At 41.7% G+C, this 26,349-nt stretch overlaps 1 protein-coding gene across 2 annotated transcripts in view; it reads left to right on the top strand.

Annotated features, from left to right (window-relative positions):
* Window positions 1-26,349, top strand: part of ITGAV (integrin subunit alpha V) — an 82,595-nt gene that overhangs the window by 17,404 nt on the left and 38,842 nt on the right. For both annotated transcript variants that reach the window (XM_067549063.1, XM_067549062.1), the window contains exons 3-6: window positions 21,136-21,227; window positions 21,720-21,834; window positions 23,354-23,415; window positions 24,780-24,825. In XM_067549063.1, coding sequence (XP_067405164.1) covers window positions 21,136-21,227; window positions 21,720-21,834; window positions 23,354-23,415; window positions 24,780-24,825 — 315 coding nt within the window. The remainder of the gene's footprint in view (window positions 1-21,135; window positions 21,228-21,719; window positions 21,835-23,353; window positions 23,416-24,779; window positions 24,826-26,349) is intronic.

The raw sequence follows: 26,349 nt of genomic DNA, 5'->3' as shown, positions 1-26,349 counted from the left end.
CAAGTAATTCTTTATTATTATTTTTTTGTTTAACCTTACTACAGCCCTTGTTATTTGTTCATATTTTCTCTTGTGTACTCTGAAGCATTTCCGAGACATTCAAGGTAAATACGGCTCTGACTTACATGTGTGCACCTCCCACTCAGGTTAATCAAAACCTCAAACTGAAACCTGGGGGCGTACTGAAACAAAAGGAAAGCAAAGAAAAGGTTTTCATGAACAGAAATCAATGGGGTTTTTACATCTTTAGTCACTTCACGATGCTTATCTCACATCTTTGTCATGATTTCTCATTGCAGAACTACTGAGAAATTAACCCATGTCATCACAGCACTAAAATGGAAAACAGTATTGGTGACGTGTTATACTGTGTAATGTTATCATTCCACTCGGTTTTCATGCTCTGTTACACTTAGTGATTTCAGCTGTAGTAGGCTATGCAATATAATCCACTGCACGTGTTTCTTCACACTTGAGCTCATGGATATTGAATCCTGTTTCCCACAGTTTGTTTTAGGCCAGCATGTGGAAAAACCTTTGCATATCATGAGACTAGATTAGCAAAATCTGTATTAATGTGGCCTAAGGAAACACCTGTGATTTAGGGCATTACAGGTCACAATCCATCCGTGTGTCTGCCAATACTATCCATGTACATGTATGCACAGTTGAGTTTTGCTTGCCAGTTTATAGGTGGTCATGGTTTTTCAGCATTTGTAAATTATACTACATTACAATGAAGATGCTACTCTACCGTTGCATTAATTTATCAAGCTATCTCACCAAAGTCTCTGAAATCTGCATATGACACTGGAAATTATTTTGTTATTAATTTCCAAATAGTTGAAAGCTGTAGTCAGCATAGTGTGTATAAAACTCATTTCAAGATTTGGCTCTTTGTTCAGTGAGACCAAACCATGGTTTAAAGTTATTTTGGCTGTAAAATCTCAGTCCACAGCTTCCAGACTGCTTGGGGGCCTGTGTTATATAAAGTGAAACAGGTTATGTTGATGTAGCTGATCTTTAAAAGTGTTTGTAATTCATTGCTGTTATTTACTTATGTATGGTTAAGGATTAAGATTTTTACTAACCTTTTGTATGACATAGGGATTTTTTTAATATAAGAGCTATATACACTTATTTTCAAGTTATTATGTTCCCCCCGCCCCCGCATCCCCCCCTCCCAAACATGGTAGGGTAAGATTTGTATGAAATTGGGGGTTGGCTTTGACTGGGAAGGAGTGTTGGGGCACTAGCTTTAGACATCATAATGGTCTATTGCATGTTTGTTCTTCAAAATATTTCTTAACACATATCTAGAAATAAGACTGATTTTAAAAAGACTGATTTCATTTCACAGTGCCCTAAAGCATGCTAAGTGTTTTACAGCACAAATACAACAAGGATGAAATCCTGTTGCCATTGAAGTCAGTGGCTACAGGATATCACCCCAGATCCTTGCCTCAAAGAAACTCACCACCTAACTTTAGACATGAGGGAAACAGGAAAAAATAATGTAGGGTGTGAGATTAAATATAATCATGTGTCTAGTTGCGTAGTTTAGTCTTGAAAGATTAATTTAAAACATTTTTAAGCAAATAAATCTTACAAATGTACCCGATATAAAAATATTATCTGACTTTGATGTAATGGATGGACTAGTATTCAAAGCCATGTTCAGGCAACAAGACTGAAGAACAGAACACCCAGGAATCTGAATGTCAAAAACAGGTGACTCTTCTGATGTGACAGCAAAGTGAGTTTTAGACACTCAGATTCTCAGGTGTCTTATGTTGTGTTTTATATTCACTCTAAACCATAGGTTATAATGCTTTTGGAAATTACTCTGTCAAGTTCTGTACAGCCCTTTTGATAGGGTAAGATTGGTTTTAGTATAGTTGAGGCTTGTCAATCAAGACAATGACTGCTGAACAAATGTCTTCATTGACCAGAATACTGCTTATGTATCTCCTCACTGCAGCAATCTCTTTTGAAAATTTGGTATACTTCTGGATTAAATCAGTAGTACAAATGGCCTTGGATAACTGAATTATGGCCATTTACTAGTTCGTTATTAACATACCTTTTTGTTAGGTGATCTCTTTTTTCCTTTAAATATCATCGTTATTAGACGCTTTATCTAGGGAATAATTATCTAGGGAATATCTAGGGAATAATTATTCTGGTCATGAAACTTCTATTTCACATTAAGCACTGTAGATAAATGTTATTGCACGTATTGCTTAGATTGAAATACAATTTTATTGCACTTTTACAACCAAACTGGTAAGTGTGCTACTATTATACTCATTTCTGTAGGATCCAGTAAATGATGTGAAGGAATGAAATTTCCTGCATAAGGAAGGTTTAGAGAATTCTACTGATGAAAAGCACCCTACAAGAGTTAGGTATTATATTCTAGTCAAGGAAAGCAGGATGCCAGCCCCATCTATGCAGGCTGAATTTTTAAAAATTCAGTTAAACATAGTTCTTTCAAATCTTGTAGTTCATTTTCATCCATTAGATGTTGGTTAGCATTTGGCCAACAGGTTAAGGAGAAATATGTTCATAGTGTAAATCAGGGTGCTCAGACACCTTACACTTTTATAGTTGCTCTCTTAAAAGGACACTACTTAGTTAGGGTCCAAAATTCAGATTAACTTTTTCTCCCCAAAACATGTTATAAAAATGTATTATTTTTATTGCAAACTTTTCTTTTATTTAAACATTCCCTTGCATTACAGTAGCTATATTTGCATTGGGTTAGTGTGTAAGATCAAGAAAGCGAAACTGATTGTAAACTGGTTGCTAGCAGAGGTGAAGTTGTATTTAAATTGGAGCTGTAAGCAGAAAGATATGCTTTAGCCGGACACAAGTTATTGGGCTCAATGCAGGGGTAAATGGATGAAATTTGAAGGCCTGAGATACAGGATACAGATGGTCTTTTCTGGACTTAAATGATATGAACATGTGAAATGAAAGAGTATGATTTCATTGTCCTAGCTGAATGTAATTCAGAAACAAACTGTAAATGCTCTAAAGTATATTAGATATTAAAATCATTTCAGTATGAATAATCATAGGCCCCAGTCCTGCAATCCACCTCATGCAGGACTCCTGTGCAGATTCTCATTGACTTCAGTGGGATCCTTGGTCATGCAGCTCAAATTGCAGGATTGGGGTCTAAACTGGTGCAAGTAAAACAGATAAGAATTTGTTTTAAATACGGTTTCAGTGTTGATAGTGGGAGAAAATCTGCTGTTGTTTACACCAGTGTAAGAGAGCAGATTTTTTCTGTATTTCTATGACTTTGTTAAGCTTTATGTTTTTTGGATTATGCTGTAGTACAGTCTTGAACATTGCTAGCCATCGTTGTAAAAGCTGTAAGAGTTCTGTAATAATAGATATTTCTATGCTAGCCAAAAGATTTCTGCTATACAAAATCCCATGTTGATGTGGTAGAGCCTCAGAGGCAAGTGGCAAAGGGAGATGTGCCTCTTCTGTGGTGATCACAATTAATGAATCAGTTTATGCTCTGAATATTTACAATAGGCATTCCTATGAGCCAGGCAAAGTAGGTAGAGGAAAAGGCCACGTCTCTGCTTCTCAAAGTATGCACTACTAGGCTAACAAGCAGCATTTTGTTTGTATGTTTGCCTTAGACAATGGGCATGTTAGGTTCCTAGAACTTAAAGATAAGAACCTCAAAATTAAGACTCATTGTGACTTGGGAGAATTTTTATTCAGATACATTTTCAGTCATTGTCTCTGGGAGATTAAAAAAGGTATTTTCATACTCCCAAATAACAGGGCAGACAATGCTTTGTAACAGTGCTATCTTTTTTAACATGTGTAATGCTGTAGCTCGTTCCCTGCCATTATCAGGCCAGTATTTCAGATTGCCAAAGTGGAATAACATTTTCTTTTTAAAAAAAGCCCATGGCAGGAACAAGGATGGCATTTTGATTTCTTTAGAGCAGAAATCTATTCAGATACTTTACAAAGTATATGTGATGTTTGGTTGCTAATTGAGGTAAGTCTATTATACAACCTCTTGTGATAAAGTCCATGAGAAAATTAAACTAAGCATCTTACCTATCATTTTGGTGTGTTCCTTATGATTATTTTTGTATTGGAGGTTCTCATTTTATTTCATCCTGTGTCCCCTTATTCAGCCCCTAGCAAACAGATACTCCTCAGAATTCTATGTTCCTATATTCCTCTTCCTATGGCCTTTTAAGGACTCTTCCAGAGTAGGGCTGTAAGCGTTTCTGGTTCCGTGGGAGGCCACAGCGGCTTCCTACAAACAGGGAATAGCTCGCGTTTGGCGAGTGAGTAGTCCTACTAGTCCGCCCTTAGGCAGGGTGAGCAAAGGCAGATCACTCAGGCCCTCAGGCAGGGTGAGCGAACAAGGAGTCTATTGCTTCAACCCCTAGGCAGGGTGAGCAGAGGCAGATCGCTCAGGCCCTCAGGCAGGGTGAGCGAACAAGGAGTCTATTGCTCCAACCCCTCGGCAGGGTGAGCAGAGGATTGCTCAGACCCTCAGGCAGGGCGAGCGAACAAGGAGTCAGGGTGCTCTAAGGCCCTAGGCAGGGTGGCAGAGGAGCAGAGGATCGCTCAGGCCCTTAAGCAGGGCGAGCGAACAAGGAGTCAGTTGCTCCAACCCCTAGGCAGGGTGAGCAGAGGAGGCAACAGTTTCCGGCAGGGTCAGGAGAGCAATCCTCCTGGGGTGGCTAGGGCAAAGGGGAAGGGGAGGGGGACGCAGGCCCACCCGTCTCCACTGCGTCCCAGCCCAGGGCCCTAGCAGTGGCAGAAGCGGCCACTCCCGCAGCAACACACCGGCTATAAGGCGGCTTCAACCACAGGCCGTGGCTCTCCCTGGGCTACTTCCTCCCCACTGACCCTAGTACCTGCCTCCTCCGTGCCATGAAGGTGGTCCTCCAGGGGTAGCGCCGTCAGTCCTTCCTCGTCGACCGGGGGTAAGGCGGGGAGCTCCTCTTCAGGGGGCAGCTCCTCAAGGTCGTTGGATGTGGGGAGCGGCTCAGCCTCGGGCAGCTCCTCCAAGTCCAGCCCCGCTGTAGGGAGGGGCTCGGCGGCCGGCAGTTCCTCCAGATCTAGCCCAGCCTCCGGGGGTGCCCGCCACTCGGGCCGCTCTAGGGTCTCGGCCCAGTCTGGCGGTTCCAGCGTACAGCCCCGGGCTCGGGGTCGGGGTAACTCGGCCCAGTCGTCCTGGCCGGGTTGCCTAGTCCAGCTTCTCGAGGGCCCTATCCAATCCCCGGGCCCAGGTGGGGCCGGGGTTCTTCGTCGGCGGTTTGGCTCTGGCCTAGGCCTCTGCTGGCGGGGCAGCACGTCCGCCTCTGGCAGCAGTCTGGGGTCTACTGAGCTCAGGGGCCAGGCTTTTGTACTTCCCCTTCCTGTTGGGGCTCCGCCCTGCGGCAGCCAATTGGCCTGGCCGGGTTGTCCTATCCCGGCCCGGGCCCTTTGTTGCCGGGCAGACTCCAGGGCAGGGTGTGAGTTGAGCCAATCAGAGCGCGGGCGTCCTTCCTCAGGCTCTGATTCCGTGGGAGGCCACAGCGTCTTCCTACAAGGGCCTATAAGAATCTTCAAAATGGTTTATGGAAAGGCCCTAGAGTCTAACGAAAGAACCAGGGCTCATCCAATGAAATTAATAGGCAGCAGGTTTAAAACAAACAAAAGGAAGTACTTCTCCACACAATGTACCGTCTACCTGTGGAACTTGTTGCCAAGAGATGTTGTGAAGGCCAAAAGTATAACTGGATTCAAAAAAGAATTAGATAAGTTCATAGAGGATAGGTCCAATGGCTGTTAACCAAGACAGTTAGGAATGCAACCTGGTGCTCTGACAGCTAGGTGCTGGGACTGGATGACGAGATGGATCACTCTGTAATTGTCTTGTTGTGTTCATTCCCTTTGAAGCATCTGGCATTGGCCACTGTTAGAAGACAGGACACTGGGCTAGATGAACCATTGGTCTGACCCAGTATGACCATACTTATGTTCTTAAGGAAGATCAGTTACCATTTACTGAGTGACTCTTCAGTAGAAGATCATATGCAGGGAACTGAAAAAAAGCCTTGTAATTTCTCCACAGCATGTGGTGGGGGCTAGGGAGGGAATGACTTGAGTCTCACGTCATGTATATATTTCTCTCTGGAATCTCTGCAGCAGGGTCATCCGTCACTACTTCTCATATGTTGCACAAATGCTAATTCTTGAGCGTTGTTTGGAAAAGGCACCATAAAACAGATTACTCCCAAGAGTAGTTGTTTTGTTAATGGCAAACTTAGCATTCTCTCTGTGCTTGGACTAATATTTAACTAAGCGGGTTTCTTCTAAATTCTTCATTTAATTGTTCATATCCAGTGAGAAATCCATTTTGTGAAGGTAACATGAAACTTCACTAAAGGCTTTCCTGCCTGTGTTATATAACACAGACAGATTTCAGTCTTAAGTGGTATTGGGTCAAAGACAGGAATTCTCTCGTTCTTTTCTTTTTTAACTCCCTATGGCTGGAGTCAGTAGAAGCCTTGCCTACACTAGGGCTTTTAGCCACTAGCTAGACCCAGTTTGAAACTCATTTGTGTAGGGACTGCTTCCTGGTGGTTGTACTAGGGAGGCAAAGCTGGTCTCAGAAGAAAATACACACTATTCCCTCCTTAGGGGTGCCAATGGGCATGCTTCCCCAGGAGTCGAAGCTCTCTAGATGCTATTGTGCCACCTGGAGTTGCTATGGATCAACACTGCTCCCAATTCAAGTCAGCAACTAGTAGGCAAAATCTGACCCAAAAGAAACACTTTCTAATGAGCAGCATGGACCCCTAGCCAAACGCCAAAACAGCCATCCACCCGCAGAGAACTCTCATTGCCCTCAGCCCGCAGTCCATGGGCAGGATAGTGTGTGGTTACTTTTTCCCATCATCAGGTCAGCTCCATGTAACCATGGCAGCCTGTAGTAAAGAACATTTGTAATGCTTTTTTTAAATTGCCACTCAAACTGCTTGAGAGACTGAAAGACACTTTTTCAAAAGCAATCACTGATCCTCCCAAAAGCCCACTCCATGGCTGCAAATGTCTGTATGTGGGTGTAAATCAGGGGGGAGGTATCTCTTCTTTATTTCCTGCAAAATAAGTACTGAAGTTTCTTTGTACTTACTAGCAAGAAGAGAAAGGTCAAAATGAAAATATGTTCCAGGTTACCTTTAATCAACAATTTCCAGAATCTGCATTGGTGGTCCCCTCTGAAATGGCTTTGCAGCTGGGAATTGCTGATAATCCTTTAGGCCATGCCCAGGCTCAGTTGCATCTGCCTCTTCTTTTTTCTGTCCCTTTTTTGGTCTGTACTTTTTTCTGTTTTCATCATTTCCCTCCCTCTCTTCTTTGGCATTTGTTTTTGTAACACTTGTCCTTCCCCTCATGCATCACATTCTCTCTCTTGCTCAAAGGAGGACTACCTAATGCTCACAAGTGGAGCAATGGCTACATGGAGCTGGTTTTTCTTCCACTGGTCTGGCAAGAGAACCTGCAACCCTGTACAGTGAGTTGCAACAATTGCTGCACAACCTGGGAAAGGAGCCACTCACTGCTTTACCTGAAGCCTCTGGATCTTTGGGCAGTCAGCTTTCACTGCACCTGCCACTGCTTCTCTCCTGCCCCATGCTGCATCCCCTCCTCAGGGAGGGAAAGAGAGGTGGAGGAGGGGATAGTAATCAGGTTAATGATCGCTGGTCACCCAAACATTACTATTTTAAATCCAGCATCTTGTTCCTTTCTCCTTGTACTGCTTAGCTCTTTCAATACTTGGGCAGCTCACAAATGTGAATGAATTCAGAGACACCCAAAGTTATCTAGAAGGGTATTCAGTGTGTGAAATGAATTAGTGTCTTCTGTCTAGTACCTAGCAGTCAATACCCCACATCACTAAACTGTTGCCACACCTAGCACCTAATTGGCGTTTGTTGATACTCTTGGGACTGAAGAGGCCATGTAGACAGAACTCCTTTCTGGCTTTGTCTATGGTGCTGAGGGGGTGGGGGCAGGGCATGGGGTGCTTTGTGTTAGAAAAAACATTGACTTTCACAGTGTTAAAGGTGATTTTTGCACTTACTGTGGACAAAGACAGTCATGTTTGAAATCAATAAATGTAACATCAATTGGTTAAATCTTTCTGCATTTATTTCTACAAGTGACGTTTTCTAATTTAAAAGCTTTTAAGGAAAAAAGGCTATCATCTGTCCTCCACTACATAGGCTGCAAGAGTCTAAAATACTAGCCACTAGAGAATACCCTCTTGTTTATTTCACCGTTTTAAACTAATTACTCGTGACATTTTAGGGTACATGATGGCATTTAGGGTGAAAGGCAGAATGTTTATTTCGCATATTAACTCTTCCCACACGTAAAGAAAAGTAAACAACAAGATACTGCCCTGCAGGATTTCTAAGCTTTGTAACATGTGCATCACTTGGTTTTGATTTAATATAATTATGACTGTGTGAAAATTGCAGACTGAACATGTGCAGTAGAAAGTCTCCTCAAGTTCATTTAAACGTAGCTATGCTGCACGTGCATACATGGCTAGAATAAGCGGGACAGATTAAAGGAATTTACATGCTCTGCTGCTGAGGCTTGGAAACACCACCCACCAAATGTTTCAAAATTAGTTTCCTTTTTAAAAATACATAGGATGTTCAATGCAAAAATACTTTGTTTTAGGGAAAATGCAAACTATCTTGTGTTTAGCTGTGTTAAGACTGCAAAATGTCAGACAGTTCATGTTGTTTTTGTAACTTTGACTGTTGCAGATCTACAGATGCGTGTACTATATAAGTGCTAAGTAATTTTTTCATTCCTGTTTATCTTATTCACTGAGTAGCTGAATAGATCACTGTAAGTGTGTTAACGCTGGACATTTTAATTTTTTATGTTTCCTGACTTTAAAAATGTAAACATAACATAGCACTAGTACAGCTTTTTTTTAACTAAATTACTTCCAAAAACTAGCTGGAATTTTCATTCTGTGTTCAAATACAATTTCAGCATTTGTTAAGAAGCTCCAAGTGGCCTTTTAAATGATTCTTCAATACAAATGCCATGGTGAAGTCTACTTCCAGAACAATATGCACTGTAGGTATCCCAATATGCCAAGGTATCATATAATAGTAATTTCTCTTCCTTTGAAAATAACAAGAGTTATTGGTTTCCCAACCAAAACTTGTAGAGCATGTTGGGAAATCTTGTCTGCCATCATCCTCACAACCTATTTGTGAAAGCATAACTTGTGTATTAAACTCTGGCTTGTGCTTTAGTATTCTAAAGAGGCTTGTCCTTAGAATTTTTTTTTTTTTTCAGATTTTAGGGATTCATATGGAGAAACTGTTGTCCATAAAACAAATAAAGTTTCTTTTCTCATTTCTCTCCTTCCCCACCAAATTGTGTGTAAAGCTCCATTAATGTAAAGGGTGATACTCTGGCACATGCTCCAGGTTGAGTGTCTGATTTCCTGGCCTTGCTGGGTGGCAGCTGCATCAAGAGTTGGAGCTGGTAATTTTGTTCATGGTGAAAACCTGCACAGGTGTTGAATTGTAGTTAAACTTTACCCTACCAGCCTCTCATTTCCTTCTGAAACCAAATTATATAAAACTTGCTAAAAGATATGATTCAGACTATGGGCTGCACCTACATGGAGGTTTTTCTGAAAATCTCAGACTCTTAGTTTACGTCTACACTACACACCACTTGCAGCAATGTGTGGAGGTATGTTTAGCTATGTGCAGCAGTGAAAGGCTCTGGCAGGGTGGAGGCAGCAGAGAAAGCTCCAGTAATGAGGAGCTGCCAGAGCCTTTCTCCACTGCCTCTCCATTTCCAGAGCCTTTCCCCACTGTCGGAGTCTTTTTCTGTCGTGGGAAAAGGCTCCAGCAGTGGGGAGATAGTGGGACACTACAGTTCTGAAAATAGCAGTGTAGACCAGGAGGCATGGCTTGGGCAACTAGGAAGCCATATAGGGTATGTACTCAGGTACATATCCATACCCTTCAGGCATGTCTTTTACTTACTCACCTAAGCCATGCCTCACTGTCTATACTGCTATTTATACCCATGTTAGGTGGGCTAACCATGTATGTGCTCTATACGTCTCTGAAAGAAGTGTGCAGTGTAGATGTACCCTGAATGTTTTTTGAGAAGCTGAAAGGTAGTTCGTATTGGTTGTACAGTCCAGTGATGTCCTCTTTGCTAGACAAGATGAAACTTATTCTTATTTTGCCAGACACTAACTGTAACAGGCAACAAAAATCAGTAAGCAGAGGGTGTTTTGGAATCATTGTACATGAAAATCAGCAAAAGTAAGCTTTGATCAAGTGTGACATACAAGGGTGCAAGCCAGACTAATGCAGCCTTGGGTACCTTACAGTACCTTGCTGAAGTAACTCCTACCTGGGCTGCTCACAAACAGCCTTCAAGCATGCAAGCCACATCAAGATTTTTTTGTCACTGTGACATAGTGAATGGCAGGGTGCATAATCTTTGCTGGCATTGTGCAGTCTGGATAAATCCCTATGTTTTTTTGCCATGATATTTTGAGGGAGTGAGATCACTAAAAGCTATGGAATTTTATTCTGGACATGTGCACACACATTTTTCAAGGACCTACATCACCAGTTGCAGTCAATCAGACTGTACACCTGTGAGCAATATGTAGTAAATGAATGTGAACCAAAGGACTCTTACGTGTTTGCTTCCAAGAAGGAAATTATATTCCTCTTCTTCTCAAGTCTCTTGCAGTTCTCTGAGATTATCATGCCTGCAAAATTGATATTAGCTCTTCTTTTTTCAAATGTTTAGGACATTGTTTGGGATCCAATAAGCCTTTGAAAAGATTAGTAAAAAAGTTTTCGTGTTGCACTGGCAAACTTTCCAGTTAATGTTTCAGGGCAGCGTACCTGTGAGCTCTTGAATTGCAAATTAGATTGGGAAAAATGTGACTGTTCCATTTCAAAATGTCTAAGTGTACAGCCCTGCGCAGGCAGCTTCATAACATGAATTTCGGAGTCCTTGCTTCAAGAGCTTCCTTGCTAATTCAAAGACATAGAGTTATCTGACAAAATACAGACAATTCCATTAAACCATTGCAAAGTAAAATATGCTCTTAAAACAACTTTGAACTCCCATGCTAATGAGTTGCAGATTTATCTGGCAAATCCCATTTTAGCACAGAAAGTGCTGTTCCCCAGTCATAAACTCTCGCCCCTCTTTTATATAGATATATATTTTAACCACAGACTGTGGCTCTCTTACATTCTCATTCTTTTTTCTGGCAGAGATGATTGCTCCAAAACTCTGCCTCTTCTGTATCACTTCCTGAAATCAGGAACTGGGAAAAGCACTTATGGAAAATTACCACACTTCAAGCCTGGGGTTTTCATGTACTGGTTGAAATGTTTGAGTTCTTTCCAGCTTTTTCCTGATTGCTTCAGAAAAAAAGTTAGGTAGGCTACAGTTTGACTGAGTACAGTCTGACACATTCCCAGTGAGCTGTGTTCTTCCCCTGCCCATGTTTGGTATACCACAGTCTTTGTGAAGGAGTGATCCTGAATTCATTTCAGCTGAAATTCATGTGAGATCCATTGTTTTGAGCAATGCTAAAAAAGAAATAAGGTTTTCAAAAGGGAAATAATAATAATGAAAAATAAAAGTCCCCCCCACCCACTCTTACATTTTTCAGCTTCCTTCCATGCTGAAGTGGGTGATCCTAGACAACAATAAAAGGTTTTGTTTGGAAGCCTACTCCACCAGTCTGGTGTGGCTCGATCTGTGACCTATTTAGTTTTTGGAGGGCGTATTAGCTACTTTGTGCCGCTTCATCATTTCAATGATCCACAAATTAGGAACTGCTGAGAGGTGAGGACATGTCATAGCATTTCATGAGCTTGAACAAAATTCTTGAAGGCAAATTATATGTACTGAGGAAGAAATAGTAGGGAACTCCCTCTTTCACCTAGAGTAGGATAAGGAAAGGGTGGATAGGGGAAGATCGGATAATAATAATAATTATATATAGCTCTTGTATAGCACTTTTCATCAATGGATCGCAGGAGGGAAGTTGGTGTCCTTGAAAATTATCCACTTTATCCGCTGTAGGGCGTCAGGTGAAAACGCTCTATGCCAACAGGAAAGAGCTCTCCTGTCCACATAATAAATCTACCTCTGTGACAGGGGGCAGCTATGTCGACAAGACTGTCCACACCGGTGCTTAGGTTGGTGTAACTTATGTCGCTCAGGGAGGTAGCTTATTCACACCCTGAATGTCGTAAATAATACTGAAGTAAGTGGTAATGTATACGTGGCCACTGACGTAGGCAGAGATTTAAACCTACTAATCTCAAAGGAAGCTGTTGGTTCAGAAACAAGCCTTCACAGAGGTGACTGGTTCTTTTCCCATTTGTAATTAGGGGGATCAATTCTAATCACTCTAACTTCTTGTTTACACTACTGTAGCTCCATTGAAACCCAACTGTCCTCTCTGTGATTTACACGGTGATAAGTGAAATCTCAGTCAAGCCCAGGGAAACTTCAAGGACTACAGAGGAGAGAAGTGTTACATGTGTAAAACCTCACTGATGTGCTCTCAGTTCCCAGCTCTGGAAAAATCACTCATTGTGTGTGTTTGTGCTTAGGTAGGTTTCTGCCAGAAGACTGTTTGACTGGGTGTATTTGGATCATGATTTAAGACTAGCTGGAACACAGCCTCTTGCTTACATCAGATGGAGGGGGAAAGAATCTGTTGCTCCAACAGAGCCTGAAGGAAGTAACAGGATTCTTTCCCTGATCAATCTGAGGTAACTAGGAGCGTTGTGTTCCCGTTTATCATTGAGGGCTGGTCTACACTAAAGAGTTTTGTTGACAAAAGCCATCTTTTGTCAACAAAATAGTGGAGGTGTACAGGCTTAAATATTCCTGCTATGCCGATATAATAAAACCACCCCAGTGAGAGGTGTAGGGCTTGTGTCAGCTTAATTAGGGCGACACAGTGTCAATGTAGCCCTTAGCTGGCCTGTGAGGCTGTCATTCTTGTCAATTTCACAGCTGAGCTTGAACTGTGAAATTGACAAGAAAGCCCCTGGGAGAGTTGAGCAGCTGGCTCCCTGAGCTGCTTCTCCCCCTGCTCCCTGGGCTGCTTCTCCCCCTGTTCCAGGCCTGGAGCCAGGACAGCCTTGTCAATTTCCCAGCTGAGCCTTAAAATTGACAATGCTGCCTGGTTCCCTGGTGAGGGGGGCGGAGAAGCCAGAGTAGCTGGACCCTACTCCCCAGGGGCAAGAAGCCCTGGGCAGCTTCCCCCTGGAAACGGGGAGTGGGGAGGCCCCAGGTGGCTTCCCTCAGCTTCCGGGGGTGGCTCCTGGTGGGAAATCAGGGAAGGGGGAGAGGCAGCCCACCGGGAGCCTGTGGGGCTCCTGGCAGGGAGCTGAGAGACCAAGCTTTCAGCTCTTCACACTGCCCCTCTTAGGTCGGAGGAAGTGCTCCTGGTGAGAACGCTCACCACCGACCCATGGAGGGTAGTGTGGACATCAGCCACTACTGCACTGTGGTGGCTGTCAGTCGACCTGTGTTAGGTTGCCTTATTTTTCTAGTGTATACAAGACTTGAGTCATTATCCAAACACACTTGCTAAAGCAGTGATATTCATGCAGGAGTCAGTTCCTTTGCAGCATGGGAGTTTTAAGTGATGATAAACATTCCCTTCTTGGCTCCCGATCCCCCACACTGAAACCTTTATTCCGATTTTAGGTGGAAGATGTTCAGCTTTATACCCTCCTATAATACTGCTCTCTGAGAAGAGAACGCTTCTATATTTTGAAATGTTGCCTTTTATTTATTTATTTTTTTTGGCTAACTGCATTAAGTTTCCATTTACTTAAAACTCCTCTTAGCTGTGTCAGTCCTATTTTACTGAGAAAACTTGAATCCATTCTGTAAATTAGGTCAGTCTTAAAATTTTACTGCTTTTTAAGTATTCATTGTCTGAGCCAAACGTCACCAGTTCCAGTGCCTCTTAGTCTTGACTCACCCAATTACATCACTTCCCACTGAGGCTCACACTTCCCTGGGGGGGACAATGTTTACAGTCCAACCTTCTCATTACCATGCAGTTTTTCAAGAGTTCCTGCTTCCAAGCATGTTAAGAATTGCATAGCACAACTTCCATATCACTTAACAGTAACTTCACCATTGTTTCTGTAGCAAATAGCATTTATACGGAATGAAGAAGGCACCAACTGTACCAGATTGGTGGCCAAAAATATCTCAGAAATAAACCTTTCCTCTCCTCTACCAATTTTTTTAATCTTTCTGCCTTCTTTGAAAGAGTTGTTAAATGACATCTCCTCCTCTTCCTGCCATTTCTCCCCACCCCAACTTCCAAATGTAAATGTAAGTCCTATTTAATATAATAATAAAATGACAATAGCCCATTTCTCCAACAGCAAAAATACACCCCCAAAACTGATCCTTAAATTGGAGGATTACTCCTTGGAGTTGCAGCTAGCAAGGGATGTAAAAGGTAATAAGAAGGGTTTCTACAGGTATGTTAGCAACAAAAAGAAGGCTAGGGAAAGTGTGAGCTCCTTACAGAATGGGGGAGGCAACCTAGTGACAGATGATGAGGAAAAAGCTGACATACTCAATGCTTTTTTTGCCTGTCTTCACAGACAAGGTCATCTCCCAGACTACTGAACTGGGCAGCACAGAATGGGGAGGAGGTGAGCAGCCCTCAGTGCTGAAAGAACAGATTCAGGAATATTTAGAAAGGCTGTACATACACAAGTCCATGGGGCCAGATGCAGTGCATCTGAGGGTGCTCAAGGAGTTGGCTGATGTGATTTCACAGCTATCGGCCATTATCTTTGAAAACTCATGGTGATTGGGGGAGGTCCCAGATGATTTGAAAAAGGCATATATAGTGCCCATCTTCAAAAAAAGGGAAGAAAGAGGAACTGGGGAACTACAGACCAGTCAGCCTTACCTTAGTCCCCAGAATAATCATGGAGCAGGTCCTCAAGCAATTCATTTTGAGGCACTTGGAAGAGAAGAAGGTGATCAGGAACAGTCAGCATGGATTCACCCAGGGCAAGTCATGTCTGATCAACCTGATTGCCTTCTTTGATGAGAAGACTGGCTCTGTGGATTGGGGAAAGTGGTGGATGTGATGTACCTTGACTTTAGCAAAGCTTTTGATACAGTTCCCCACAGTATTCTTATCAGCAAGTTAAAGAAGTATGGGTTGGTTCGATGAATGGACTATAAGATGGATAGAAAGTTGGCTAGATCACTGGGCTCAATGGGTATTGATCAACAGCTCGGTGTCTAGTTGTTAGCCGGTAACAAGCAGAGTGCCCGGGGCCAGTTTTGTTCAACATCTTCATTAATGATCTGGATGATGGGGTGGATTTTGCATCCTCAGCAAGTTTGCAGATAACAGTAAGCTCGGGGGAATGGTAGATACGCTGGAGGGCAAGGATAGGATACAGAGTGACGTAGGCAAATTGGAGGATTGGGCCAAAAGAATTCTGATGAGGTTCAACAAGGACAAGTGCAGAGTCCTGCATTTAGGATGGAAGAATCCCTTGCACTGCTACAGACTGAGGACCGACTGGTTAGACAGCAGTTCTGCAGAAAAGGACCTGGGGGTTACAGTGGATAACCATGTGCCTTTATAGCCAAGAAGGCTAATGGCATATTGGGCTGCATTAGTAGGAGCATTACCAGCAGATCAAGGGAAGTGATTATTCCCCTCTATTCAGCACTGGTGGGGCCATATTTGGAGTAATGAGTCCAGTTTTGCCTCCCCCCCACTACAGAAAGGATGTAGAGAAAGTGAAGGGATTTCAGAGGAGGGCAACAAAATTATTAGGGGGCTGGAGTACAAGATTTATGAGGAGAGGCTGAGGAAACTCGGCTTGTTTAGTCTGCAGAAGAGAAAAATGAGGGGGGATTTGATAGCAGCCTTCAACTACCTGAAAGGGGGTTCCAGGGAGGATGGAGCTAGGCTGTCTCAGTAGTAGTAGATGACAAAATTAGGAGCAGTGGTCTCAAGCTGCAGTGGGGGGGGGGTCTAGGTTGAATATTGGGGAAAACCTTTTCACTAGGAGGGTGGTGAAGCACTGGTTACCTAGGGAGGTGGTAGAATCTCCATCCTTAGAGGTTCTTAAGGTGCAGCTTGACAAAAAGTCCTGGCTGGGATGATTTAGTTGGGATTGGTCTTGCTTTGAGCAGGGGGTTGGACAAGATGACCTCCTGACATCTCTTCCAACCTTAATCTTCTATGATTCTATAACTCAAGGATACCAAGTTCATTCTTCAGCATGAGACTTGAATATAACAGAACTGGAATGTATCAAGGCATAATTGTATAAGGAACAGTTAGGTGAAGGCACTTTTTGTTTGGAGTAATTGCCTGCTCTGGCTAGGAAGAGGAAAAAGTCCCAGGGATGAGATTTCATGGGGCTGAGCACTATTGAGTTGGCACTTCAGGCCTTTTTCCCTAATGGAAAAGTTACATAAAGATGATAAGTAGAACCTGCTCACGCTAGCCTGCTCACTCTGCTCTGGAAGCCACCCCTCTGCTTCCCAGCCCTTTTATCCTCCCCGCTGCTGCCACACATCCAGTGAGCAGTGGCCTGTAGCACCTATATTAACTCTTTGGTTGCTGGGCCAGCTTGTCCTCAATGCTAAAAAAAAAAAAAAAGCTGCTTTTTTTACTGAGCAGTAACTAATGGGCGTGAGCTATCCTGAGGTAAAGACGCAGTGAAGACAAGCCCCTTTCATTTTACTTTGAGGTAAATTTACCACTGTCAATCTGCGGGGCCAGGGTGGAAGTAATAGTGCTGACCACAGTGAGTTTACCTGACAATCATTATAAAGTGTCTTGTCTTCACTGTGTTATTACCTCAGGATAGCTTACATGCATTAGTTATCTCAAAGTAAAAAAACCCAGCTCTTTTAGCAGTGAAGACAAGCCCAATGGCATTTGATGTAAACAGCAGAGGATCTGGTGGCATGGTGTTCCCTGTGTGGAGCCTCTGGTCTATTGATGTTAAGCAGCAGAGGCAGAAAAAATAAGAAGCAAGTACAGTATAGTTCTGTGTTAAATATAAACTACTAAAAAATATAGGGAAAGTTTAAACATTTTGACAAGGTAAGGAAACTGTTTCTGTGCTTGTTTCATTTAAAATAAGATGGTTAAAAAGCTGCATTTTTTTCCCGCAGAATAAAGTTTCAAAGCTGTATTAAGTCAATGTTCAGTTGTAAACTTTTGAAAGAACAGCCATAACATTTTGTTCAGTTATGAACATTTCAGAGTTACGAACAACCTCAGTTCGAGGTGTTTGTAACTCTGAAGTTCTACTGTAATACCTGGATGTAGTTGTCTCATAAATACATTAACAAAATGCAGAAATGAATGGTACAAAAAGTTGATCACCAAAATATCGTGTATTGGTTTGAGCATGTAGACTCTTGTACTCAAAATTTCATAAGTTTAGTAAACACTTATTGACTTTGAGTTTTGCCATTTATTTTATGTATTTTTCAATTAATGCCAGGTTAAACGATACACTCATGAAACATTAACTTTTGGAACAATCTAAAAAAAGCTGCTAGGGAGAAGCTGTTGCAGTGCATGTATTTCTCACTTGTTGATACATGTAGATGAGATTGTTTTGCCTGGCTTGATAGAGAGCCTATTCTTTTTTCCCTATTTGTCCAAAGTCTGCTTATGAAATATGATTATTTTGTTTAGTAATTGAGCTTCTTTGTAAAGTTTAGTTAACAGTATTTTAATCTCTCATGTCAAACATTTGTGCATTAATATTGTTTGTTAAACACTTCTTAGCATGTGCAAAAGAACAAAGGGTATCATTTTCTATGTTTGTAGAATACAGCCAAACACCCATGTTTAAATCCCTCCTCCCACGACAACAACGAATTGCCAGACTCTTTACACAAAGTAGGTACCTTTCTAGAAGTTTTAGGTTGGGATTTTTCAAAAGCGCTCAGTGCTGGCCTAACTCTGCTCCATTGATTTCAGTGGGAGACCAGTTATGCAGTGTGCTTTTGAAAATTCAGTCTTTAACCTATAACTTGGTGCTGTCAAGTCCTAGATATATTGCAGACTCCAATTTACATCAGGAAAGAGAAAGCTTTAATTAGGAAATGTGATCTTTTTTATAAAAAAAAATAAATAACCCCACCACATTCTCTCCCTTTTTAATATTGTTAGGGCAAAAGGTGCTAATGGTTGCATAATCACTGAGATATAAGCACCAAGGACGAAACTCCCCATAAAAAAAGTTAAAGATGCCATTCAGGAACCACAACCCAACAAATAAGGGTTTTGTGTAGATTAAAGCACTCTCCTTTGTCTGGCAGTTGAAGCCCTGAGGTTCCTTTGTGCTGCAGAGCTCCCATGTTCCCTTTTCCAGGTCATGTAGCCTTGGTGATAGGGGGACCACTGAACCCGAATTGGGTGGGACAGTCCCGAAATGCAGAGTTCAAGTCTGGTCCCGGGCTGAATGACTCTGGGACATCATTTGTCACAGATTCCCTACAGCACTGCTCCACGCCTGCCTGAGGCTCAGGGATGGTGTTGGCCTCTTCCCGGTGTGGGGGGAAAGAGATGGGCCTTAGCCCCACCCTTGCCATGAGGCTCCATCCCCTGCTCCTACGGTCTCACCCAACGCTCTGCCCCCAGCCAGGCCAGAAGCCAGAGCCAGGCAATAGTGAGAGCCACACAGGGAACCCAGGCTGCTGTGGGAACTTCAGACCCTCTACCTGCCCTGAGCAGCATGTCCTGAAGGGCAAGGACACAGGCCAGGGGCTGCTTTTGGGCACCCCTGTCCCCCTGCCCAGAGCAGGTGGCTCTCTGGACTGCTCTTACCATGGCCTGACTCTGGCTTTTGGCCCAGCCAGGGGGACGGTACCTAAGGCGGGAGAGGTGGAGCAGGGGCCAGGCTTTGGGGAAGAGGAGGAATCGGGGGGCTCAGTGAAAGAGGAGGGGCAGGAGTGGAGCTGTGGAGGGGGTGGGGCTCCTGCATGTGTCCTGCTTTTGCCTTTTGAAAAGGCGGTCACCCTACTTGGTGAGCAGTCTTGGATTAGGAATTTCTCAGGTGTACAACTGAAGAGACCAGTCTGTAAAGCAGAGACACTTGTGAGGGGCGCTACAGAGACAAGACAGCTGTTTCTAGGGTCAGGACAAAAGGTGCCTTGCCTGAGGATTCTGGAAAGAGGATTTGCCTGTGTGCCATTTGTTACCATCACTGTTGAAGGGAATGGGGCTTGTGTTCATACTGTAAATAATTACATTACATTCAGAAGATGTCTAACTCCAAATTACCGAAACTGACCAAATTCTGCTACCGCTCATCATGGGGGCAATAATATAAATCTGCAGGCTGCGGATCGTATAGAGATGTGCAGTCTTCAGGCATTTGATTTTATTGGGCCATTTAAGTATTAAAGAGGAGTATGGTGAGAGAGCAGAAGGAACTGAAATGTCTTTTTTATTGGCCTCTTTGTACTTTTGAAATTAGAAAAATAAAATAATTTTCTTTGAACACTGTGAAAATCTGTCTTGGTTTCGTGTTGTTCTGGACTAAGATCAGACTAAGGGTTATCCAGCTGCCTCTTTGTTTGGCTGCCTGCAGAGACTGGAATCTGCTTTATTTTCCTTTCCCCAGGATTTCCCCATCAGGAAGTAATAGCGTGCCTATGGACACAGAGATTTCCTTACAAGGTGTATAATGTACAAGGAAGTTTTGATTCAAGTAATCACAAGTATTGAGTAACAGAGCTGCTGATTCATAAGAGAGGGTATTTTTTGCAGCACGTAGGACTGACGTTTCAGCTACTCAGCTTGCTGATTCTTTAAAGTCAGACATAGCAAAACTTCAGTATTTTTCATGTCTTGTCTTAGGGCTTGTCTACACTGGGAAGCTATTGCAAAATAAGCTAGAGTGTGAATTTAAAATGCAATAGCTATTCTTCTCTAACACCTTGTGTGGACACTCATATTATACTAAGAGTGCCTTTAGGTTAATCCATTTTCAGACTATTCTCAGCTATCTCCTTGTGTAGACAAGCCTTTAGGTTATGTCTAAACTACAGCCTATGTTGGCAAAATTTATGTTGCTCTGGGGAGTGAATATTTCACTCCTTGAATTACATAAGTTTCATCAACATAAGCTCTTATATGCAGGGCTATGTCGGCAGGAGAGTTTCTGCTACTGACAAAATTTCTGCCACTCATGGGGTGGTTTTTTATGCTGACAGGAGAGCTCTCTCCCATTGGCATAGAGAGTCTTTACCAGACGCGCTGCAGCGGTGCCGCTGTATTGATAACAGTTGCACCGCTGCAGCACTGTACATATAGACATGGCCTTAGTTGTCTTCCTCTCTGAGTGTAGTACCCTAGGGGCTTGATTACGTTCTCATTGAAATGGCAAAATTTCCATTGCTGTCAATGGGAGAAGGAACAGGGCTGGGTGATAGGATTTTTACATTCACACTTACACAAGCAACCTTTCAAGTTAACTTATTCCTCCCAAGCTTCAACAACAGCAGTTAACTTTTAGGACATGTCTACATGGGAGCACTCAGGTAAGTTAAGGGGGATCAACTTAAGGTATGAAGTCAATGCATGTAAGCCCTTAGGAAGGGGCAAGTTCGCCATAACTGTCTTATTCAACTTGTTACTTGAAATAAGTAACTTGTGTTTTAACTCCTTGATTACTATAGACAGCAAAACTTTACTCCTGTTTTGTGTCTAATATTATTTGGTATACTTTGAATCTTTACTTGATTTGATAACATTCGGAATGGAAATTCCAACACTTGTGCTTTTACAATAATTCGGCATTCTGCCTATGCTTCTTATATATTGGATAAATAGTCACGTATGCCATAGAGATATAAAAGCACACCAGAAAAAATGTATTCCTGTCAAAGCTATTCTGCCTTCAAATGTTATTGGTTTCTGCTTGCTTTTTTCCTCTGTTTGAATTAGTATTGTTACTCTAAAGATCACTTGCTTCTCATGAAATAATGCTGTGTTTTTAATTATCTTTGCAGGCGATAGAAATTTTGCCCCTAATGATCCACTGGAGTTTAAGTCTCATCAGTGGTTTGGAGCATCTGTGAGGTCTAAAAATGAAAAAATTCTGGTAAGTCTTACTTGTAATGTTTTTCAGACACTTCTGCAGTTAAGTATTTCAATGGAAGGGTTGTGGAGAGACTTGTGACAATTCAGAATTAAGCTTAGCCTTGCCATACAACTTGAGTTGCTTGTTAGGAGTTTGTTGGCTGCCTTTTCTTCTTGTGCTAGGGAAATTCTAGTATACTTCATGAGCTAGTGAATGTTAACGTTATTTCTGATAAGTTCATCTAAATCCTTCCAATAGATTCTTTTATGAGAGTTGTACACTGCCTTCCATCAGCTAATGTGCATTTCCAAAAATATAAGTGGAGTTTTCTTTGTCTAGGGTTGTTATAACTGCCCATTGTGTAGGTAATGTGCTGTACATCTACCAAAAGCAGTGCTTTTTGGTCATTCTTCCTTCGGCATGCAGTAAAACAATGGTGCAGAGATCCATCCAGCCTTGCTCAGGCATTCTGAAGAGAGATCTGTTTTCTAGGCTGTCATATCTTTTCCTCAGGCCTGCGCCCCTTTGTATCATTGGAGAACTGAAATGAAACAGGAGAGAGAGCCTGTAGGAACTTGCTACCTTCATGATGGATCTAAGGCTGTTGAATATGCTCCTTGCAGGTCAAGTATGTATAGAAGGTTTTGTTGTTTAACTTAGTGATATCAGTTTCTCTTGTGTTACATCCTGTTTTATGTTTTATGTTTATGGGGAGTACGAAGAAAATCTGTTTTATATGCCTTCCCTCTTTTTACATGATAAAGTTGGCATTTAGCCTTGTGGCAGTTGGGGAGGAGCCTGAACTTTAGAGGTGTTCAGGATCTGCATTCAAATGTCGCCGTTCCCTAGAGCAGATAAAACTAAAACCTTGGATCCAAATATCCCTGAACTTTGAAGAATCCAGATCTGAATTTCACAGCTCAGTGCTAATTGTTGTGGCATCCAAAATTAGCCCCTATTCCTTCTGAGATGTAGATGTTGCTCTGTTGCAACCATGGTGCAGGAATTTCTGAATCTGGAATTATTGTAATATTAATGTCCCAATTGGTGCTCCTTTTAACTGTTTGAAATGTGCCATAGCAGATCAAAGAATCTGCCAAGTGAACTACCGAAGAAGAGAATAACTAGGGTACTGCAACATATTATGAATACAAAGTGCCTTGCACAGAAAAATCCCAGTGCAGCTTAGCTGTGTCAAATAACAGCAAGTAAAAGTAGCAGTAAGCTTAAAGGGTAACATTTTCAGAAGTGGCCTTCATTTTTTTGTACTCAATTTCAGACATCCTGGGCCTATTTGTTTGAAAGTGCTGAGCACCCACAGCCACTGGTTATATCAGTGGGGTCTGCAGTGGCTCATACCTCTGAAATCAGACCCCAGATGTCTCACTTGAGTACCCAGTTGTAAGAGATTCAACTTTTGAATCACAGAACTGAGAAATCCTGTGGAACATCAGGGAGTGCATTCCATAGTCATCCAACGTAAAAGGAGCATAAACAACTATGTATTAAAATAAACAAACATTTAACTAGTCACACTGTTATAAATAAGGGTCTGTCAACATTTCTACCCTAAAGCTGTATATTCTGGGAATTAACTCAGTCATAAAAATTCTCTCTGGGCTGAATCCTGGCATGTGAACTATCAGCCCTGGAATGCTTCCCCCCCACCTCCTTTCAGACAACCCATGCAATATTTTATGTTATATAGCTTTCTGGTTTTTTGCATAGAAAGAGAAAAATGTGTCCTTTTTCCAATACTTTACATCTTTTTTTCCCCAATACATTTGAAATTTAACTCAACAGGAATATGGAGTTACTATTTACTTCTATTTGGATAGACCTAAAACTAATCCTAAAGTGATTACAATATTTGGTTATGAGTTGAGGAACAGGAAAAATATTTGTCACTACTGAAGCATCTAATGTGGTATCTGATCTCTGGCTTTGGCCATTGCTAATGGATGCTTCAGAGAAAAGTACAAAAATCCCTCTAACACCAAACCAAAAATCACCTGGAGTTCAAGTTCACCAAATCCAGGCTCTGGCCATCCAAGGAGGTTTGAGCAGAATGGAGCAATATAATTATAAGCACTTTACCGTTCCCCATCACAAAGTTTAATTTATCACCCCTCCTATCTTTTTTGTAGCCATTATTGATGCTGATGGACAGGGATTTTGTCAAGGAGGATTTAGCATTGACTTTACAAAGGTATGTAATGCTCGTTAAATGTAGCCTATTTTCATGAGTCAGCAGACAATTACACGACAGAAGTTCTAACCAGTACCTGATATAGGCACATATCTATTTTTTTTAAAATAAAGATCCATCATTCCTGAAAGTAAAAGTTAAAATAGAAAATTTTAGAACAAGCCGTCATTATGAGCCCTGGTCTTGCAAGGTGCTAAGCCCCTCAGTTCTGAGGGATCATGCCCTACGTAAATGCCTTGCATTTCCAGCTCCATCAATGGTACCCTTTGTTTGTTTTTATCTTTGCTGCCATTGGTCCTCAGGTCAAATGAAACTACAGTAATCTTGTAATTTTGTTAAACACTTAACCATACACTGGTCACTTCAAGTCACTAAGTCAGTTCTCTTACAAAAATGACTTACTCTTAAAGGGACATTATAAGCCTCCCTCATGATCCTGTTATTAGGTTGTGCTTTTAGACCAAAATCACTGCTGCTTGTTGAACCATAGCTCAAAATTATTTACATCTTGCTCTTGTTCTCTTCCTTCTGTTTTCATTCTTTATGTATGTAGGTTGCCGTTTGGAAATGTATTTTTCATATATTCTCTTTTAATTTACTTTTTTTGTTTGATTACTTTTAAAATCCAAATATAGGAAAAATGTGTAGAAAGCTAAGAAACATAGGACTTGATCCAGTAAGGCGCACAAGCACGTGACTTACTTTAAGCACATAAAATAGTCTCAATGACTTAAATGGGAATACTCGTGCTTAAAGTTACAAACATGCTTTGCTGGATCACAGCCATACCAAGTACAGTAATATAGAGAAAATCAAAACCAAGGCTTCTCTGCGTACCATATTCCTGTAGTTGATTTTTAAAAAAGGGGGAGGGGGTGAGAGGGAATAGTCTGTATGCCTCCAAGGAAACCAGTCATATGACAGACTTCTAGCAAAATGTCACAGGGTTTTGTTCTAACTATATTCTATTGTCTTAAAATTATGCCTGTAGGAGTCTCAGCTAAAATGACATGAATCATTCAGTTCAGAATTGAAAAAGGAGACAGGGGGTCGGAGGTGAGGGGAGGGAAAGGAAATTGATTAAAAGCAGATTTTTATTTGCCTCAGTAGTGTTAAACCTAATACAATTAAAAAAGATCAACATCTTTAATAATTTCCTTTTTCTTTTTTTGATTCTTTTTAGTAGACCTGTATAATCTCAAATCATAATAAAAAATCTTTTAACAACAATAAAACAACTGGGTAACTGCAGATATAGTACAAGAGATCACCATGTTCCTAGAATTAACATCTCTTCCATTCTTGTTTATTGTTCTTCAGGTGCATGGTAATAAGGGCTGTTATTTTTATTTAATTCTTTCTAGGGAGACAGGGTACTTCTTGGAGGACCGGGAAGCTTCTACTGGCAAGGTGAAACAAATCATATGGGTGGCAAAAAATGCTGACCTATTTGATTTTCCACCCCAACTCCACCTATCTTGACTACTCCATCAACATCAAAGTCTCAGTGAATGAGAGTTCAGAAATATTCTCCTTGAAATATTTCTGAATATTTGAGGCAGCTTTAGAAGACTTCTTTGCACTGATTATTAACTAAATAGCACTATCAACATTCTATTAAATATATAAAGTGTGTGTGTGTATGTTCCTAAAGGCAAACATTTTGTTCAAAGCCTCCGGTTTAGGTAGATTACCTCAGGGAATGTTTTGCCCATCCACCCAAAATCTTAAAAGCAAGGAAATGCAAGGTTAAGGAAGAGATCTCCCCTGTATCTTGAAACACAGACAGCAGATGATTCACTGTCAATGAGACACACTACAAGCCCCACAAAGGAGAGCACATTCCATTTCCTTTGGATACAGAGATATGCAACATTCTCCACATGCATTTGCCCTGCGCTGTAACACAAACCTTACCTCTGACTTCACGGTTTCCACAAGAACATTTTACATTTCTTCCATGAGATAGAAGGCCTTCAACTAACCATTGCGCATTCAACATGGTCACTGTGGGTACGTCTACACTGCAATTGGGAGCGCATTGGCACAGGTGTTGGAACTGGGGGTGCTGCCGCATCCTCTGATTTGAAGTGGTTTCCATTATATGCAGGGTTTACAGTTTGAGTCAATGGCTCTCAGCAGCACCCCCCCCCCCACACACACACCAATTGTTCCAGCACCCCTGTCCATTAGGTCTGCTAAAAATAGCAGTGAGGACATTATGGCATGGGCTAACCACCCAAGTAGACCCAAGAGTAGGTTGGGCTTGTACTCAGGCAGCTAGTCTGCGTTGCAATGTCCACACTGCTATTTTTAGCATGCTAGCTCAAGCAGAGCTAGAGAGATCCTGTGAATACAAAAGCCGATTGACCTGCTGTCGCCACCGGCGAGCAGCTGCCAAAAACCTTTGCCCATGTTGCATGTAAATAACACGGTTTCTATACTAGTGCAGACTTTGAACAAAGCAGAGAGATTGAAAATGCATTACAGATGCAACTGATGCTCATCAATTTAAGTTAGTATTATATATTTATTTTGTTAACTCCCTGGAGAAATTGTTCTCTCTTACATAAAACTGGAAAGGAAACAAATTCTAAATGAAACAATAAAATAAAATAAAAATGCTTCTGAGCTTTCAGTTTCCTTATTCCCTATAGTTCTTTTAACCTAAATTCTGAAATGCTGGAAAAATATTGTTTCCAAACTTAATGACATCCAGTGGAATGGTATGTATGTAAAATATTCACCTTTCCCAAACTTAAAGTGAAGGAAAACTGTAATCAAGACATCCTCTAGTTGCCTTGTGGACTGAATATAAAGATAGTAATACACAATACTTAGCCTTTTATTAGCCTACTGTCTATCAAATAAGTTTCTAATGTTCAGCATAAGGACTAATGCCACAATTCTGCAAAAGCATAAAACCATGCTTAA

This window comes from Emydura macquarii, unplaced genomic scaffold (genome assembly GCF_026122565.2).
Source record: "Emydura macquarii macquarii isolate MOO-44397 ecotype Brisbane River unplaced genomic scaffold, CSIRO-AGI_Emac_v2 contig_1253, whole genome shotgun sequence".
Classification (NCBI taxonomy): domain Eukaryota; kingdom Metazoa; phylum Chordata; order Testudines; family Chelidae; genus Emydura; species Emydura macquarii.
This window is presented reverse-complemented; position numbering and strand designations above follow the sequence as displayed.